The 20003-nt window shown below is 37.6% G+C and overlaps 1 protein-coding gene across 1 annotated transcript in view; it reads left to right on the top strand.

Annotated features, from left to right (window-relative positions):
• The window catches only part of HAAO (3-hydroxyanthranilate 3,4-dioxygenase), a 33638-nt gene extending 20757 nt beyond the window's left edge, over nt 1-12881 (top strand). Inside the window, exons 7-10 of the mRNA XM_064648358.1 lie at nt 7742-7887; nt 9006-9074; nt 10210-10292; nt 11634-12881. Of these exons, the coding sequence (XP_064504428.1) occupies nt 7742-7887; nt 9006-9074; nt 10210-10292; nt 11634-11712 (377 nt within the window). The 3' untranslated portion in view covers nt 11713-12881. The remainder of the gene's footprint in view (nt 1-7741; nt 7888-9005; nt 9075-10209; nt 10293-11633) is intronic.
• The last annotated feature ends 7122 nt before the right edge of the window (nt 12882-20003 follow it).

The raw sequence follows: 20003 nt of genomic DNA, 5'->3' as shown, positions 1-20003 counted from the left end.
AAAATATAATTAGAAACGTATATTGCATCCAATCCATACTTAAGGCATCTTCCCTGGAACTGTTTTGTGCTCTATTCCTAACCTCTTTTGTTTCCATGTGTAGAAATAAAATGTGAGAGCACTCTCACCACCTTCTGCCAAAAAGAGTGAATATATTTAGGATATAGTCTATACATGGAACACTCAAGATGGGTTGGTTTGATTTACGTTACATATTTTTTGACATGAGAAGTCACAGTTCTCTAAACAACTCTTGCTACTTTCAGTTGAATCAGACTGAAAGCAAGATTCTCTCAATGTTTCTATTTTGTCCCAATTTTCTAGTCAAGAGGACAAGAGACAGTTCAGATGGAGAAATCTCAGTTCTAATAAACACTGATGTCTGAATATTCTTTGCAAGACTAACCAGAAGCTCAAAAGCTTATCTTGCCATGCTCACTGAAATAATCCGGGTTCTTTCAAGTGAAATTTGATGGGGAAAAAGAAATGCAAGAAAAAACTTTCCCCAAGTTAGACTTGTTTAGAAATGAACTTCATGAACATCAATGGTATGGGTAGAATGTCAGGTTTATATTTATCCAAATTAATCTACTTCTAATTATCAATGAAATTTTATTTCACATAAAAGCTTTATTGTCAGTGAACATACATTTATATAATACAAAAAGTGGTGTGGTGACTTCACTAGCAACACTTACATTGATTCTCAGTGTACCCAGGGTAATTTACAATCTGAACTTAGAATCTAGTCAGTATGGTTAGAATACATCGTAGTTTTATACTTATGATTCAGAGCAGACAAGCACTAAGGAACTGAATGAATATGAAAAATTAGGTGCTTTCTTCAGTTAGTGGAGCAGGGATGCCATACAACATAGGGCATGGTCTGTAAATGCCTTGTGGTTTTAGTACTGCTATTAAGCCACTTATAAGGGTGAGCTCAGCACTATAAAAATCAGTTTCAGTACTGTCATCCTCTGTAGCTAATCCAATGCAACCTCTGTAGAAAGTATTTGCTGTTCAGTCTTGTTTCACTAGTATATAAAAACAAATAGATATTTATTCTTCAACTTTTTCTTATTTTCAGTTTACTGGCTGGTGGGAAATATTAATTCAATTAAAACAACTTCAGAAAACTAAAAATATGGAAAAAGATATTCTGTCTATATTTACATTAGAGCAAATACAGGGGCATGCTTTTGAACTTAAAATAACTATAAATATTTGTGCCTTTCTGTTTTAAGAACATTGAAATAATTCCAAAGATACTGTCACTGTGCAGGTTTTTTTGTTAAATAAGAATGATAATTTTGGAAATAAGTTTTAATTGCTATATATCTGTTTAGAAAATTAACTATTTGATTCCCTTTTCTTTCATCTTTTAAGGATCTCCAACATACCTAGACAGATCACTCCTTTTCTATACATTACTTCTTCTTTGAGTATTTGTATTAAAAGAAACAGCATATGAGCTTTTAGATATTAAGAATTGTTCCTCTAGGGAATTTATTTTGCAAACAACCACCAGAAAGTCTTCAGGACAGAACAGTATTCCAACCAATAGCAACTCAATCATTTTAAACTGTCTAGACCCATCATAATTGTACAATTCTCCAAATCATCCTCTCTGTAACTTTTATCAACAATTTGAATCTTCTATTTTTTCATATATTTCTCTCGTTCTATTATCCTCATTGCTCTCTTCTGGCAAAGATGCTCACAAATACACTATTCATCTTTATCTTGTCATACCTATATCCTTTAAGTAACTTCCAAGTCATGTTTATATAGCTTCTGAAGCCCACCTAAACTGCAAAGGATATGTAGGTGGAAGAAGGGAATAGAATCATCTAATATAACCCTCCAATCCTTATAAACATGCGTCCTCTCACTGGCTTCATCCATTTTCTCTCCCCTCATATTTAACAACTTTCCACTCCACACCAGTCCCTAAGGAGTATAGAGCTTATACTGGAGATGAACTGCTCTGACAGACCAACCAAAGTCAGCAATATTTAATACACAAATAAAGTAGGATTACAATGTCTGGAGCATGGCTGCTATAATCTTCCATATAAAAGCTTCTACTAAATATTTTAATCCCAAACTACAGTGTATCATCCAAAACCCAAGAACACAGGCTGCACATTCTCTGGAGCCAGGAATGCTCCAAGATGTTCATTAGGCTCCCAGAGTCCAGAACTGCTAAAGACAACAGTCGCCAAACAAAAACCCAAGAAAGTCTCCCATAAGAAGTCTACTTCTCCCACAGTATTCTCAGTTGAGCCTCCTCAAAGAAAAGCAGAACATAAACTGTTGTCTCTGGGAGATCTCCTAATGGTTCACCAAGCCGTGATGCACTTCTAGTGCATAATGTATATAATAGACCTATCAGGGAAATAGGAAGAAATGCCTTAAAAGCTTGTTTTCTTCTCTGTTCAGACTTTTGTGAAATAAAAGAAAAAATATTTAAGAGCTCTAAAGCTTAGCAGGTGTGTCTTCTCTAATAAAGTATCTTCTTTCTTTCTTACCCTCTTAAATGCTCCCCAGACAGCAACATCTGAAACAGAAAACTCACGAATGGAGTCAGTCCAACATTTTCACTGCATTTCTAAGGCTATTTAGTAGTAATAGCTCACATACAAATATGTGACACATACATACAAATCTTTGTCTCACAAATGTAGTGAGGTCTCAACACTTGTTATAATGAAATAGCCTGTTCCTTCTCTATAGAAACTGAAGTTACACACAAAGAGGATTAATGAAATGTCCACATTTATAAAAGGCAGATGCAGAAACAACATTAAGATTCCTGATTTTAGGATTGGGAAAGCAGTCAGTATTTCTCAATACAATTTATCATTCTTAATTACAATAACCTAGCTAGATCATGAAGAACCTTTAAACAGAATTATGGCTTAAATATTGCAATTTTTTTGTTCTAATTTCTTTCCTCCCTTCTGGCTGATGATATCTCCTTTTGAAAAGGCTATATTTCTTTATTACAGAAATATTTTCAAGGCTTTCCTCATCAAACTTCTTTGTTTCAATTAGGAAAAAAAGAATTGTTGCTCAGTTTCCAGCATAGATTTAATGACACAAAGAAAAATGTGCCTAGAAATAATTACAGAGACAAGTCATAAATTAGCAGTCACGCCAATTCTCAGGGCATGCTACAAAAACAAATACAGTTACACAGGGAATGTATGATTATTCCAAGTGAGTGCTGTATTTTCAGCTAAATGTTTTTGCATCTATACTCAACAACAGTGAAATGAACAAACAACCCCCAAAGTAATCAGTCACTGTCAGTGCTTTCACTCTGGCTTTTTATATGGAATGAGCTAACTACTTGTTTTTTCAAACCTCGATGTCTGAAATTACATCCCTAATTTCACAGGTTTTATTTGCAGAGGTATTAAAGTCCTACTAGTCTCATTGACATTTCTGTTAACATGGAGAATAAAGCAGATTTTTCCATAGAAATTAGGTAGGCACATATGGGAAAAACATCCCAGGGTATGTATTATTGCTGACATCGGCAATTAAATGTGAAATGCTGCAAAACCCTCGCATTAGAATTATTCATTATGATATATAGTGTTTAAGAGATGCAAATCATAATTAGAAAGTGCACAGAAATAAATGAATACATAATTTAAAAATAACTCATGAGCTCTTTATCCGTAGTCTGGACCATTGAAAAAACAAAGAGGGTTCAATGGCTCCACTTTGGATAAGGATGTCTTCTACTTTTACAGAGGGAGACACCATTTGTAATGGACTGTCTCACATCCTTGCATAGAGATGGGGCCACAACATGCAGGGGCAGATTGTTTCTGAGGCAGCACAGTGCCTTAGGATGGAGGGGCTTTTATAATTAATAAGAATATATAAGGAGATAAAGATTTGAAGATTGTTCCATCTAGAGTGTGCTGTCTAGAAGTAAAGGATGGCACATCACTGAAAAATACAGTTTTTCAGAAAGCCAACAATCACTTTGACAGTTGACCTTATTTCAATATATTTCACGTGCTTTTTTGCTCTTTTCCTTTGCACAAATCCTGAAGAAACAAGGTTTGTAAGAGAGCTATGGAAGAGCTTGAGAATAATAGGGCTCAAGAAACACTCAGAGAATGAGATGTTGATTTTTTTTTTTACAAGAAAGCTTAGGGACATCACAGGGGTAGGGGAGGGAGACCTTCCATGTAACTTGAGTTTAGGGTAAGCAAATACAGCCCCATATACCTGGTAAGTCAGTGTCAGTCCTCTTTTACCTGTCCTCTCTATTGCTGTCAGAAGTACAGTACTCCCAACAAGCTCAACCTCTTCCTTAGATGGTCTCTGTGGAGGCTGTAAATACCCATACATTCACTTGCTGTTGTCTTGCAAGCAGTTCTCTACTTTTTGCCTGGTTTAATATTCTTAGTCTCAGTACAGTCTCTATTGTTTAACTGAAATCAACTTCCTCTAAAACCTGTGATTTCTTTTTTTAAAGGTTTACAAACTCATTCAGTAAACATGATGTATTTTTCAGTTTAACATGATATCATCACATTCTAATTTAAACCTGAAAAGAGCTATAATCCTCATAAAGAGCACATCACTGTGATATGAATTTTTAATAGCAATTATCTACAAAAATGGACTTTGATATTGAACTATTTAAATGGTTGTCCTGAACACATAAGAAAATACTAGATTTGATGTTCCACTTAGTGTTATATTACTTGGAAAAACATACACAAGACTTTTAGCTGATTAGCTTAGAAGTGCCATCTTCTTTTATTTTGCTGGCATATTTTTACTTTTACAATCATTAAACATGTTGTCTCCTTGTCCCACAGTATTGCTAGAACAGAGCTCCAGAAACACAGACTTACACTTCCTGAGATACTGTTGAAAGCTAATGTACAGGCTAAGCGGAAATATATGCAACAATATCTAAATATAAGCCATTAGCCTGATAGGAAACACTCAGTTCCTTTGGAAGCACCAGGCTTCAACTCTGATATGTGTGGGACTGCAAAAGATTGGATTGTCTTCATTATAGCTTGTTAGCTCAAGTTCACAAGCACTAGGACACAGCTTTTAGCATCATGCAAGGAATCAGTATCAGGGTTAAATAAGAACTCAGTCAAGTAGTCAAGATAATGTCACATATATGTCACATACCTCATCACCATAGTGCTGTCTTATTTGTTCCGCAGTAACAGATAATCGAATCATTGTGCTGGACTGCACTAGAGATTAATTTCATGCAGATGCAGTTTTCAAAGGCCTTTGTGCTGTCACCGGGAAAGTGTCATTAATATCAAAAGTAGCATTAAGCCAAAACCCCATCACAGGCCAGGATCTGCTGACAAGACAAATGTCAAAAAACCAGCTCTTGAATTGAGGAACTTAAAGTCCAAATAAACAAAAGTAAATGAAACTGCTAGAAATTGCCTGTATATCACAAGCAAGAAAGGACTGCACCATGGTAAGTGCAGGATGTATTACACTTTACACTGACCCCAACTATGCATAGGCCACCATATGGTGTTGTCCCATGTTGGTCAGGGCAGCTGGGCTCAGAGATCACTAGAAAGAGGAAAACTAACAAAATTATGTTTGTGGAGAATAATTGACAAAAGTTAAGCTACAAACTTAGGAGTTTATAGTTACTTGTCATTGTTAGATTTGTGTTGCTTCATGGTCAGAACACAAACAAGTACTTTGGCTTTTTTGTACCTCAGATTCCTTGCAACTCATGGGGAGCATTCATAGTTCTGCTTGCCTAAAACACCACAGTGCCATTCCTCAAGACTTGGCTTTTTGCTATCCATTCTCCAGCATATCAAGTCTGAATGTACTTGTTAGCTTGATGCTAGAATTCTTGACCTATGGAGAAAACATAGCCCCCCTGAGTAGAGCAGGATACTCATGACATCTCAGTATTTGTCAAATAAAAAAAAAAAAAAAAGAATCCACCAAACCCCTCCACACCTGTCTCAACAAGGACACACATGACAGAAAGCCCTGTCAGAAAGTTACCAATGGGTAACTTTCTTGTACTTCAAAACTACAAGAAACTTTTCTAAATTCAATAGTGATGAGTTTTATTTTGATAACAAAACCAAGCAAACAAAAAAAACCAACTGATAAAGATTCCTACTATTAACGGAACAAAATATTTTAAAGACTTTTGGAATACTAATTGCACTGAGTACCTTCTGATAAAATTTCTGATAAATATTCTTTTTCCCCTAGGCTATATCATAGCATTTAGAGCTTTATTTTGTATCTCTCCTTTAAAAAAAACCCAGTTTTCCAATGCAGGTTTCATTGAGCATATGCATTATTTAAGGACAAGGTGTTTAAGTGTTCTTGATTACCTCCAAAACATGTTTGATGAACCTGTGAAAATTAAGCAAAAAAACCCCAAGAGAACCAGACGTATGTGGAAAATAAATCACCAATTACCTCAACACTGCATTTTAGTGTTATCAAACAATAGAATATAGAATGTTTGAGATTAGTACTTTTTCATGTTTAAAAGTCCAGAAAAAAACACCCTTTAAATAAAAATTTCTTCTTTTGCTGCAGATTTCTTCAGATGGCTTTCAGTATTTCCTGAAAGAGACATTGCCAAGAGAAATTATTTCAAGAAACATATTGACTTCTCCCAATTATTTTAATATCACAGAATGGGTGAGGCTGGATGGAACCACATGGGTCATCTGGTCCAACTTCCCAATATAATGAAGAAGAAATTTGAATGGCAAAAACTATTTCTACAACAAAAGGGCTAGCATTCCACACAGATTATCAGGAGATGAGTGTACTCGGTACTTACTATGATGCCATAAACAGCAGTAGCATCTTCAGTACACTGCTATCCTTTGGATGCACTGACCTTTCCACATCGTTCAAAAACTTCATAGAAAATGGTCTTTAATGAAAAACTGACATGATACATTCAAAACATGCAAACACTACATTTGGGAGAAAACCATCTAGTGAGTTCTTCTGGTATCTAGTTGGCATTATTATTTGAGGTGTTCCCCCATGGCATCTTGGAACAAACCACTTAGAATCACTGAAGCAATTGCATTGTCTCTGCACTTCATTGTGAGCTGGTAAATAACTAAAGCTCATTTCATATACCAGCAACATGCAGCACAGATCTTGAATTTTGCCAGCTACACTGAAATAACATTTAGTCCTCCAGCTATTTTAAATCAAATTATTTACGAAGGAGAATTACTGGAAATCAAATCCAGCTACAACTCCAGGAACAGCACAAAAAAAATTATATTTTAGGTTGTGATAACCTGTTTGCCTCACTGTGGTCAATGTGTTTAAAAACATATAGGGGAGAAGCCAGTACTAACTATGTGAGAGATCTAGAGAAAGTTGGTTCTAAAGGCTGAACTCCACTTATATAGGGATATGATATGAGCAAAGGCTCAAAAATTATACACCACATTTTTCCAGGGCAAATGATGATCTGAAAGAGAATGATGAATATGCAGCCAAAACTAGTCTGAAAATATCTTTGAAGAAACGACTCTCTAAAGATACACAGGTAACACATACATCTTAGAATCTCAAATAAGAAGTCCTGATAATGACCTGGTTACTGTTACAACTGACTTTTGACTAGATAGTAGCTGTAAATTGAACCCTTCAAGTAAAATGTTTGCAAAGATCAAGGGAAGTAAGTATCGCTGATATCTCTCTGCCTTGCTTACAGATGAACTCCTGAAAGAAACACCTTTCCCACTAAATTCCACTTCCGTTATGGAGCCATTTTCCTTCCCAGGCTGGTTAAATGATCATCGTGGTGAAATAAAACAGAAGAAATCCTTGAGTATGTTTGGAGATAATTTTGAAACAGAGGTAGGGGGGTCTAATTTCTCTAAAAAGAGAGGAATATTTTTAAAGGTACAGATAATACATACCTGCTGTCCAGACCAAGTGAATCCAGGCCTGAGAACAATATATAGTCAGCAGAGAAAGTTATGCACCCTGACAGAACTCAGTTTTAGTCTGCCCTGCCCTTCAGAAATACCTTTGTCCATTGATTTGATTAGCTTAGGGCAAGGGCTTCCTAGCTCATTACTTTCATTCACAGAATCAACCTGAATCTTGTTTCTAATAATTTCCTTTGGGATTAAAACAGCTCCTTTACTCCATTCCTCCCCCCCCCCCCCCCATATTTCCCAAATCAGAAGCACCAGCATGATGCAAATATTACTGAAGTGTGTTCAGCTTCCCTACGTGTTTGAAGAGCATTCATGGTGCCAAAGTCTAACACAGGTGTGTAAACACACTTTTTTTCTCCTCCTCAATCTACATTAAAGTGGAAACAAGGAAAACTGGAGAGCACCAGAAAGCCTGGGCTGCACTAAAACATTGCACTTCTCAGATTAGTCAAACACAGTCTAGTGTGGGTCTAAATGAAGCTGTCACCATTTGATATCTGTGCTGTATGCATGTTGTTTACAAAACATATTCTTCCCCTGAATTACTTGGAGTCACACTGAAGAATCCAATACATATGACAGCAAAGTGACAATGTGGGACTGTCATGAAAGGGCAGATAATGAGAAAGATAAAGTCTGGTTTTCAGCTTTTTTTTATTTAACAGAGGAAACTTTCCTACTTCAACAGGCTCTTGACAGGGCCCAGAGTTCATGAGGAGGAAGTGCTTGTTCCAAGAACAGAAGCAGGAACCATGTAGATGCAAAACTGAGAGTAGGAGGAAGCAGAAGGAATAGATAAGCGAGGATGCAGAGGAGCATAAGGAGTGGCAGGTGTGATCAGTTCCCTTTTTATCAGTAGGAATCAATATGAGAATACCAAACATAGTGTGAATTTTAATGTCTGTAAAAATAACGTCATCTTCTATGAATATTGTCCTGTAAAAATAGAATGTATTAAATGCTCTTGGAAGATGAATATGGACACTTTGGTCACTGGGATAAATCCATTACTTTTCTTCCTTTTTTTAAAAGGTTATAGCTTATGGACCAGGAACAACTGAGAAAAGTAAAAAGACTTCAGATATCTGGATATGGCAGCTGGTATGTGGCAATTCATGCTTGTTAACTGATGAGTTCATGTTTCGGTTCAGACTGAACAGTAGTAAAACCTTCTAGCAACAGAAACTGGAACAATTACCTTCCTTCTTGTAGATAAGATCACCCATAGGCACTGCCTTTCAGCTTTAAACTGTAAGGAAAAATAACTGTAAAGTACTGCCACCATAAAAACAGCCTCTTTTTCCTCATCTTGTACATTGAGGACTGTCATCTATCCTTGTTGAGGATTTTAATACACCCTACCTAGGATATGTCCTGTAAATATATCAGAATGCCTCTAGGTGATAAGACATCATCACCTATTAGTTCTGCCTTGAAGCCTTTGTCCTCATACTGAAGTCAAACTGGAATCAAGTAGAATAAGCTAATAAAAAAAGTCTGAGAACTTGTTTATACTAAACCACAGTGGTAGGTGATCCACATGTCCTTCATTCAACTGACTTCTAGAAAACTTTTGCAACCCAAGGGAAAAACAAAGAAAAGATGGTTTTTGCTTACGCAAGTCAGGCTAGCTTGAGAGGCAGGTATTTCTATCAGTTCCTGTTCTGTTGAAATTCACAGGGACTGTCAAATACTAATTAAAGACATAATAATCTTGAAAGACATTTGTTTACACTGCAGCTTACAGCAGCCAATGCAGTCAAGACCTTGTGGCTGGCAAGTACCTGGCTCCTGTGTTTGACAAGATAATAACTAGGAGTCCATCCAGACTGGAATGAACTATTAGCAATTTCAGTCAGGTCTCTACTTTTTAAGACTTAGAAAAATATCAGAAAAGTAGAAGAGGAGCTTCAAGAACTCCAGAAGTTTCTCTCTGTGATATATGGGGCTGTACCAATCTGCAGGCTGCTAGGTTAGATAGGTAACAGTGTACCCCAAGAATCAGGCAACAGGTTGCTGCTTTACAATGGGGAACAGTGAACCATGAAGCATGTTTTTATTGATGCTAATAGTGTTGGACAGAGAAGGTCAACTGAATATTTAGCTAGGCCTCATGAAACAGAGGAGGCTTGAGGTGCTCTTTCAGTGGGAAAGATTTCCATTCTTGCAGCATTTTCTTTCTGCTAGTGACAGGACATGGAAAATTAAAAGCTGGTTACCTGTTCTTTCTCTTCAGGAGGGCACCTCAACTGTTACCATGGATGGTAAGACCCTGACTCTATCTGCTGGTGACAGCCTGCTTGTTCGTGCCCAGTCTACGTGAGTAGAGATGAACAGTGATTCAATGCATGATTTCCCAGCTTCCAGCAAAATAAAATCTATGTATTCAGCCCTCACCAGGCTGGGTATCACTGGTGCAGAAATATTCACAGAAATCTGTGAATGCAGGATTTGCAATAGCTTCCATTATTCCTCAGGGCAAAAGTGTTTTCAGGAGGAAAAGCCAGACATTCATTCTAGTTCACCTCTTATGATTAAAGCTGGGGAAAATAAAAAAGCTAAGCACTACCAAGAAAATCAGCATGCAAAAGACCATGCATAAACATAGATGGCATGAATAGACAAACTGGCGCTCACAGCAGATCCTTTCAGCATCAGACCAGGCTTAATCAACATCAGTGCAGGAAGATTTGGGGTTCAGGCTAAGAACACAGCTCTCTTCCTGGAGTAGGATGCATACAGCTGTTTTATAATCATGATACACATAAAAGGGAAAAGACAGTGAAAATAGCTTCCCGAAAGAACAGAAAGAAAGATGTGGAAAGTGGCAGAAGCTGATAAAGTGCCCAGCATGAAAATGAAGGATGATTTATACTCACTGCAGCAGGTCATAGGCAAACAATAAAAATGGCCTTCTTTCCTACAGGAGAAATCTAATAAATAGTAGTGCTGACTTCTGCACCTTTTGTAAAGCCCTGAAAACATTTGCTGAAAGAGCTGAGACCATTCAACAGTACACAGATCTATTCTCTGCACCTGTGATTCCAACTTGCAACCATATCTTCCCTTCACCATTACTTCCATCACTTCAGTAAAATCACTTAAATTAATTCCCAGCCCTGCAGTCCAATCAGTGAGCATGTGTTTTCAAAGTCATGGCACAATGCACATGCACAGTTCACATGGCATTAAGACGTTTATCAGACTTGTACAGCAGACACCTTTTACTGCATGAACACTGACTGATCTCTGTCCCACTCTGTAAATGGCACAGATTCAGCTAATACAAGTGATGACCACAGGAAAAAAAAAAACACTATTAAATTTGTAGACACTAATCTCACTACAATAACAATGGTACTGAGGTGATTCTCTTCCAATCATGTCACTGAGATTAGAGATGCCTTCCTCATTGGTTCATCCATAAGTAGATAAATATTCTTCCTCACCATTTCATGATGTTCAACTTATATTAGTGATGGGGAAGAGTTATTCACTGAAATATCACAAGGTATACCAATATGGAATGAGAACAAATGCAATCAGAACAGAACCTGCTTGTTTTCCCCTCCTTTTCAGTAACATCAACATTTTAGTTGATGGTTGATTGTGTAGTTCCCCTCCATACACATGGGATCATCTCTCTCTTCATTCTTGCAGGTATAGCTGGAAAAGAACAGAAGAATGCATTGCTCTCTCCGTCGCTCAGGACCCAAAACGCAAGCAGCCTTATATCTAGCTCCTGTGGCAGTTGACTTTGATGATAACTAAGTTTTAGCCTACTTTAAAGATCTTTTAGGCAGAATTCCTGGAAATTTCAAGTCTAACACAATGCTTAAACTGATTTAAGTGGAGTCAACTGCTGTGCCCAGTTAAAATCTTTTCCCCCAAATAAGATTTTAGCAAAATTTACAATCACTAATTTTTTTAAGAACTACTGTTCTGTTGGGTTTTGTCTGAAAGGAAATTAAAACAGGTCCAAGTTGTATCATATATGTTATTAGATAAGTAATCCTGATATCTAGAAGAAGTTAGAGGCTTTTCAAATGCAAGTCTCTGCCACAAGATGCAGAAAAGGAGATGGGATTGATACTATTATACCTACTTAGGTAGAAGTCTTCATTTTGTCATTTGTTATAGATTAGCTACAAGATTTGTTACCCAGCCTACAGTAGGGGAGCTTTAATTGACAGTAGTTCACAGATCTTCTGAGATCTTTTGCTAAAAGTTTGGCTCATTTTTTAAAAGATCCTATCTGCTGCACTGCTTGAGGATCTCAGTGCTTTGTGAAAGAGAGGAAGGTGCATTAGTGAAGGGGGAAGCAGTACCTGGAACATCAGGCATTACTTAGACCATCACTGTACTTGCTTCAGGTAGAACTTATTAGCAGTTTACCAAATCCAGCAATGCAGTGTCAAGCACAGCAGCACACCACACATACCATGCTGGATGCTGTGGATACACTACACTATCAAGAACATAGCACTGCAATAGGACCAACACTGGAGCTTCTGGGTCATGGGTGTGTTCCTGTGCAGCAGAAATCTCAAGCCAAAGTAGCCTTAAGAAGTGTGTTAGAGGAATAAAAGAGCAGAAAAATTGTTGTAATCAATTTCCATTAACTGCTGCTGCTGCTTTTTGAACAATGAGGCTTCTTGCAGAAATAATAAATATCAAATTATTTTTTCCTGCTTTTATTCCAGGAACTCTCCAGAGGGGTTTTTGTTTGGTTTGGGGTTTGGATTTTTTTAATTGTCCTTCACATTATTAAGATCAGAAAACAAGTTGCTTATCAATTACACATTTGAGAAAGTAAAAAAGTTATTTCTTGATTTTTTTTTTCATTCTAATTAAGTTCAGAAAAATAGTTCTTTATCACCTACAAAGCTCATTAAACTGAAACGTCATGTGTCTTTTTCAAGCGTTCATTCTTCTGATGAGAAAGACTCAGATGGTTTGGTTTATACTTAATATCAGTAGCTTTTCTAGCAAAGCATACAGCAAAAATTTCCTACATCCTCCTAATAACAGGAGACCTACTTTGAGAAATTGAACCTCGTCTTAAGGCTATTATAGGTGTGAGCTATCACACACAAAAAGGAGCTATCACATTCCCTTTGAACAAGGGAGTAATTTTTCTGATTACCATTGGTATTGGTGTGTCTAAGTGCTGGCAGAATTGACTTCTCCTCAAGTGATCATCTATGATTGAGGCACCTGGGATAACAAAGTGTTATACTTTTAGTCCACCAATTAGAGGGTAACCACAGAATTATTTCCATATTTCACACTGAATAAGTGAATAAAACACAGCCACATGTAGAACGACATCCAGACTAATCAACAGCTCTTCATCCACCCAGAAGTACTGAGCAGTGTGGAACTTTCAGAATAAAAATTAAAGCACCTCTAGATTAGATACCTCCAATGATATAAAGCCCTTTTATAACAACTTGTGCTTGAACACCTAAATTCTATTCAAGTCCCAAATTGTAGGTGTCCCAAATCATAGCAAGAACCAGAGCAGGAGCATTAAGTCAGACCTCCATCACCCACAGTTTTGCCACAGCCTGCCATCAGAAACCACGACTGAGCATGTCATGAACTAACTTCTATTGAGGGCCTGCTATCATCTAAAAACTAGGTAAGATGTGTTAAGCCCCATAAATATGCCAAAGAATCAGGATCAAACCATCATGAAATACCAGGGAGAAGAGAATTTTGTCTTCTAGCATCTCTTGATGATTACTTCAGTTGTTTTCATGTCCCATTCCCTCACCACCCACCTTCACTTCTCCAATTCAATAGTTATTTGTAGCCAGAGCACAAATGAGAGCATAGATAAAACTTGTCATTTGCTCCTTTAAAGGTGCTTAACCACTGTGATTCAGAAACCTGCAACTTCCCTTTTCCAAGTCTTCAGATAGGTCCAGAGAGCTCCTCATCAGTCACTGCATCTTTTTTAGGTGCTTCCTGAATTTTATGTCTGTTGTAAACTGCCCCAACAATGGTACATTTATAAATAGATGTATCCATGCTCCTCTGCTTACGTGGAAGTTGGCCATGTGCAAGTTTCATTTCTGGAATCCTTTTAGCTGTTAGGTGCTCTTTCTGTGTATGTGCAGTCACCTCAGTAGATGACTTCAGCACCAAAGTTGCTGGGATCAAGGTCTGGAGACTTCACTGCTAATCTTGTCTCAAAGAAGGATTTCACGCTAAGGTCAGTGGCAAAGGCTTAGTTAGGCATGCTGTTTGCAGAGTACTCTAATGCGCTGCTATTGACATTGTGCTTGTTCTTGCATGTCCAAGAAACACACCTGCACAAAACCATGCCCTACAGAATCATTTATGGTTGAAAAGACCTCCAAGATCATAAAGTCCAGCCTTTGACCAATCACCACCTTGTCAACTCAACCATGGCACTTAGTGTCACATCCAATCATTTCTTGAACATCTCCAGGAATGGTGACTCCACCACCTCCCCGGGCAGCCCATTCCAATGCTTAAGCCTTTCTGTGAAGAAATTTTTCCTAATGTCCAACCTGAATCTCCCCTGGAGCAGCTTGTCCTCTTGTCCTTTTGCTAGTTGCCTGGGAGAAGAGGATGACCTCCTTTCAGGCAGCTTTGGAAGGTCTCTCTGAGCCTCCTTTTCTCCAGGCTAAACAATCTCAGCCACTCCTCATATGACTTACACATAACACACTTCATATGATTTATGCATCTACTTGACTGTTTTTCTTTACAGCTCTTCCCACATAAGGTACATCTGCACCCTATTTTGGATACTCATTTTCTATCTGAATCATACAGATATTGGGACACCTCATACTTAAACTTAGTACATTTTGTAAGGATTGTGCTAACCTTACTAGCACAGTATTGCATAGACAGTCCATCTGCTGCTGTTTCTCCAAGACTCAAAAGCTAAACCTTTATAAAAACATATATTCTAAGAAGTATTACAATAAAGCCTACACAGATATGAAGCCATACCTGCACCATACTTTGTAAATTAATTATTACCTTTAAACACATGCAGGATTGTCCAGAATCACAAGCTCGAGCTGACTTGGAAGCTTAAAAATGCATACAAAGGTGTTTGAATCTACCTACAAACATCCGCAGTTATTCCAAGGCTGAATCTCACTGATTCTAGAAGTTGCAGTAATTTTCCACTTCACTTTAAATGGAAAAAGGTGATGCAGCCCAATCCTGCCAGTTGTTGATTAAAGTAGCAAGAGATGCTGTGGTTTTTCAATGCCTTTAAAATATTTAATCCTTATGAAATCACTGGTAAGGCTCTGTAAAGAGAAAGCTAAATGACTCCTTTTCAGCTGTGGATAGATTTTTGTTTCTATTATTATAGCATTTAAATTATATAAAAGAGTGATATAAGCATTATTATAAGTATTTCAAATTGAGCAAGTAACTTACATCTTGCAGTCAGTCTTTCAGTTAATGTAAATCAGCAATATAGATCAAAGATATTTGAAGTCTCCTATTGCCACTAGACTAGGCAGGCTTGACCCAATGGAGTACTTTTGTTCTTATTTTGAGCTATGCTGATTTACATGAATTATGGAAATAAATTAGTATGTTTCACTGTATTCCTCCTTATTATGGTCTCACATTTTAACATGATTAGCAAAGTTACATTATACATCAGCACCCATTCAAAACAAATAGTACTGCTTGAAGTAACTTAAAAATTAAATAATCCTGGTACAGTAAATAAAGCTTCAGTCTTCACCAGCGCTTTCTATTATCCTGAAATAAGACCTACAAAAAGCAAGTTCATGCAAAACATGTATGCTTGTGGTTATGAGAACTACAAAAGAAAACACTGACCTTCACAGATCACATAGTAAACATATCTGAGATCAACAGTAGAGCTCAAGATTGTCCAATTAAAAAACAAGAAACCAAACTAAAAAACATATAACAGTTAAGACAACAATGATCGAATGGTAACTACATTTCAGTTCACAATACATGAATGGACAGCTAATAAAAGTCAGCAGACTTTCAGAGGAACCCTTCTTCTGTCGTAGTAAGCCTTTTCCTTGGACCCACACAGCATTTACTCACACCTGTAAACCAATCTTATCTTACCACATGAAGATCTCACCACTGTGACCCTGAGATTAGCTTAGTTGGCTAAAACTTAGTGCTAATAACACCAAGGTCACATGTTCAGTTGTCTGTATGGGCTGGACTCAGTGGCCCATGTGGGTCTTTTCCAACTCAGAATATTCTGTGTTGTTAAAACATTTATTGTACTGATTTCAGCTCTCCAGCCACATCTAATAGAACAGATGCAGAAAAAGCAACCTTCCCGCCATCATCGCATATAAGGAAAGAAAGAAAAATTACTTAAGCTGTTTAACAAATTCCTACATAACCAGCTTGTGTTCATAATGGACATTTCAGGGCTTTGGATTTTTTTATTTATTTTATTTTCAGTTAATAATCTAGAGTGCACTTGAATGAACACTTCAAACTCATGAAGGTCATCACCTTCTGCTCTGTTTCCAATTGAATACACATATACTTGTAGAGTTGCTCTTCAATATCAAAGTATGCAGAATAGCACTTGATTGGACCTAAAGTAAAATGGTTGATTTTAATGTAATAATGAAGACAAAGTTAATATCAGCCCTTCAGCTCAAAGTAAATACTTGACTTAGAGGTCTTAGCACTGTGTGATACAGAAAGATCTTATGCTAGATCCAGTCAGTAATATATTCAGTAATTGTCCAGAAAATGTGGAAGTGCATAAAACCTCTTCCTTTTTATGTCATTAGAATTTTGATTGAAGCTTGACAGCTAGGGTGATGTTTACATGCACACAAAGTCAGATAGTTTGTAATCCAGAAATAAGCCCTGAAATTGTGTAGTCATTAGGGCAATCAATCCCAACACATACATGAGATTCCCTTCTGCAGGCAGCTCCCCTGTTGGAGGTCTACAAATCACAGTACAATTTTTTCTGAACTTTTGTTGCTCTAGGTCTAATACATCTCCAAGACTTTTGGCCTGGTAATTCAGTATAAGTTGCATCAGAACCACATACTGAAAGATTTGAACACTACTTTGTATTTTTAGATTTGCTAAATAGGCACATATACATGGCCACTACCGTGATAAATAAAAAATTAAGTCCCTTTTTTTTGGACATAAATTACACAGATACTGGAGTAAAAATATTTGGGTTCTAAAAAAACATTATATAATCTTACAAGCCCTAGAGAAAGATGCCATGACTATGACAAAGTAGACTAAGCATAAGCACATTTGGAGCTTCAGTGAGGAATTTGGGTACATCTTTATTATGTCAGAGAAAAATAGGACTTCTGCAGTGCTGTATAACTAAAGGAAAAATATTATTTTGACATGTTTTAATGTTTTTCCTCCTGAGGAAAACTAGCTTGTTTAGAAGGCATGTAGTTGATGAAGTTTGTATTTCACTCATAGCAGACAAACTTTTCTATATGATATTGCCCATAAGTTCAAACCATAGACTTTATGATTTGAAAACAAACTTGACAATGCAAATGTGTAAATCAAGTAAACACATGCTGATGTGTAGAACTGAAGCTTGAAATCTTCTACATGCAATTTCCAAATATTACTGGAGTGTGATATTGAAATACAGTCATCTCACCTTACCTAGCTTTTTGGTAACTCTCTCTTCTTCCAAAAAGACCCCAGGGCAGCATCTAGATTCCATGCAGAAGGCAAATTTGGGTGCTCCCAAATAGGCTCCACGATAACTGCTGGGCTGAGCAGAGAACTGCACACACAATGCAGCTGTCCACAGCTGAACCACAAGGAAGTGCCTGAAGGGTTATTTATATGCCAACCTGATACACTCAAGGTGCTCAGAGCCACAGGGCCCTGTATTTTCCAAAACCCAAGCAAAGCTCATTCTGTTCATGTAAATCACAGCCAGATATCTACAGCCTCATTTTACTCAGTAGTCCCAGCAAAAGCACAGTTTCACAAACAGCAGAAGCACCAGGAACAGCTCCACCTCTGCACAGGGGAAGGAAGTCAAAGCTTTGCTGTCCTGCAGGAACATCCCAGTCATAGGGTTTGCTATTAGGGGAATTTCTACCCCCAACTTAGTACAGCTCGACTGAGCCATGCAAGAAGCACGACAGTGTTTCTAGTGAGCCAGAGGATAATTCCTACTCCCTAAATACAGCTACAGATAGTATTACTCTATAAAATAGAAGCAAGTACTGACAGAAAGCACACATAATTACAAAGCCGCTGTTCCAGAGACAATTATTTGCCTGAAAACACTTGTGACCTGAGCTGTCTATAGTGTCTTGGCGTACATTACAGAAAGAAGGTGAACAATGCATTTTGACTAGGGAAAAAAAAACAGCACCAGATTGTTGAACCACAAATAGATCAGCTTTGTTTATGCCAACCTGAGAAGAGTGTTAACAGTTACTGGTTGTTTCCTGACATTGGTGACTAATAACCCACATGGTTCAAACCTTGTATGCTTTATTACTGAGTGACAAATAAACGTTCAATGAGCAGGTCTGCTCATCAGACAATAGCTTGTTATTCTCTCCAAGAGGAAAATGGTAAATATTGAATGAAACCAAGTAAAAGCATCACAAAAAAGACAAGAATACATTTAATTATTTATCTACCAAAACCTACCAGACTAGCTTACTATTAAATCAAGATAGAAAACTGTATTCAAACACTGGAATGGGGAATCAGATTGCCGTATGCTATCGGGCCTCATCAACCAACTCTGGCTTCTATTTCCAATATGGATGACAATATTCAGCTGCCTAAAGCTATTTCTTCCATTTTTTGGATGTAAGCGAGGCCATTTGCACCCAATCCTTCACTGAAGTAATTTGTCACTACCTCAATCCTTGCCATTTTAGATGCAGCTGCTCTGATTTATGCCAGTTTGTTAACGGAATCAGACTGCTACACTAAAATAATGCAAATGTTGCTGTGCTGCATACTGCATCACCCCAAATACCATTGCATAGTTGCATAACTTATATTGCATGTATACACACACATTATACACAAACATACATATATGTATGCCTTCTGAGTATTTTTATGCAGTAATTAGTTGTATCTTGCCCATACTGGTGAAATTTGTGCCAAGCATACCGTGTGTGCTTGGAGGTTTGTAACACAACTAGCCCATTATTGGCAGTCAGAGAGATAGATACTAAAGGTCATTTTTGTTTATGTCAGACAGAGGATGTTTCAGAAGCTTTTATGGAACAGCTACATCTGTGCTCTCTGTCAGTTGGATCCACTCCATACCTACTGCTGGAGGACAGAAAAAGCAGATCATACAAGAGGGAAGCACTATCCTGGGCTCCATTGGAAGCCAGCTACACTAAATGCTCCACCCAACCCAGCCTTTTCACAACATCCCAGGCAGTGGGGCTGTGCAGCTCACAGACGTTCCTCATGGAGAGCCAAAGGCTGTTCTTTATTATCCATTTTAATCTAATAGAAAGGTTTCATGGCATTTATTTCCTCTATAGCAGAATTAACTCTGCTTGCAAAGCTTCCTCCCCCTCAGAGGGAAATAAGATGTAGGCTCAGAAGCCCAAATCCGCAATGATATTTAAGTGCTTGAGGAACTGTGCCAGAGTGTCTGGCACTGGAAGCAAAACAGACTCAATTTTAAAAGGGAACGTAGTGAATGGAGAGACAGACTGAAAGCTCAGGAGAATGTACTCCTTTTATTCACTATGGGGGGAGCTGTTAAGTGGCAAAGCAAACTTCTTTTCTCTTTAACCCACCATAAGTGCCATCTCCACTCATATTTGAGACAGGCCTTTGCTGCAGCTGACACCAAACTAGTCACAGATACTAATTCCAGGACATTAACATGAGGGCAGTGGGAACTGGACAGAGATAAATACAGTTTGTAGGAACAGGTGTCTTCAAGTTCCTTGCCCTACAGGACTAATAAAAATACTCTTTGTGTAAAGTAGTAATATTCATCTTGCTTAGAAACAAGGCACA

The sequence above is a fragment of the Pseudopipra pipra genome, chromosome 3 (genome assembly GCF_036250125.1).
Source record: "Pseudopipra pipra isolate bDixPip1 chromosome 3, bDixPip1.hap1, whole genome shotgun sequence".
In the NCBI taxonomy this organism is placed as follows: domain Eukaryota; kingdom Metazoa; phylum Chordata; class Aves; order Passeriformes; family Pipridae; genus Pseudopipra; species Pseudopipra pipra.
The sequence above is the reverse complement of the archived record's forward strand: the minus strand, read 5'-3'. Positions and strand labels throughout refer to the sequence as shown.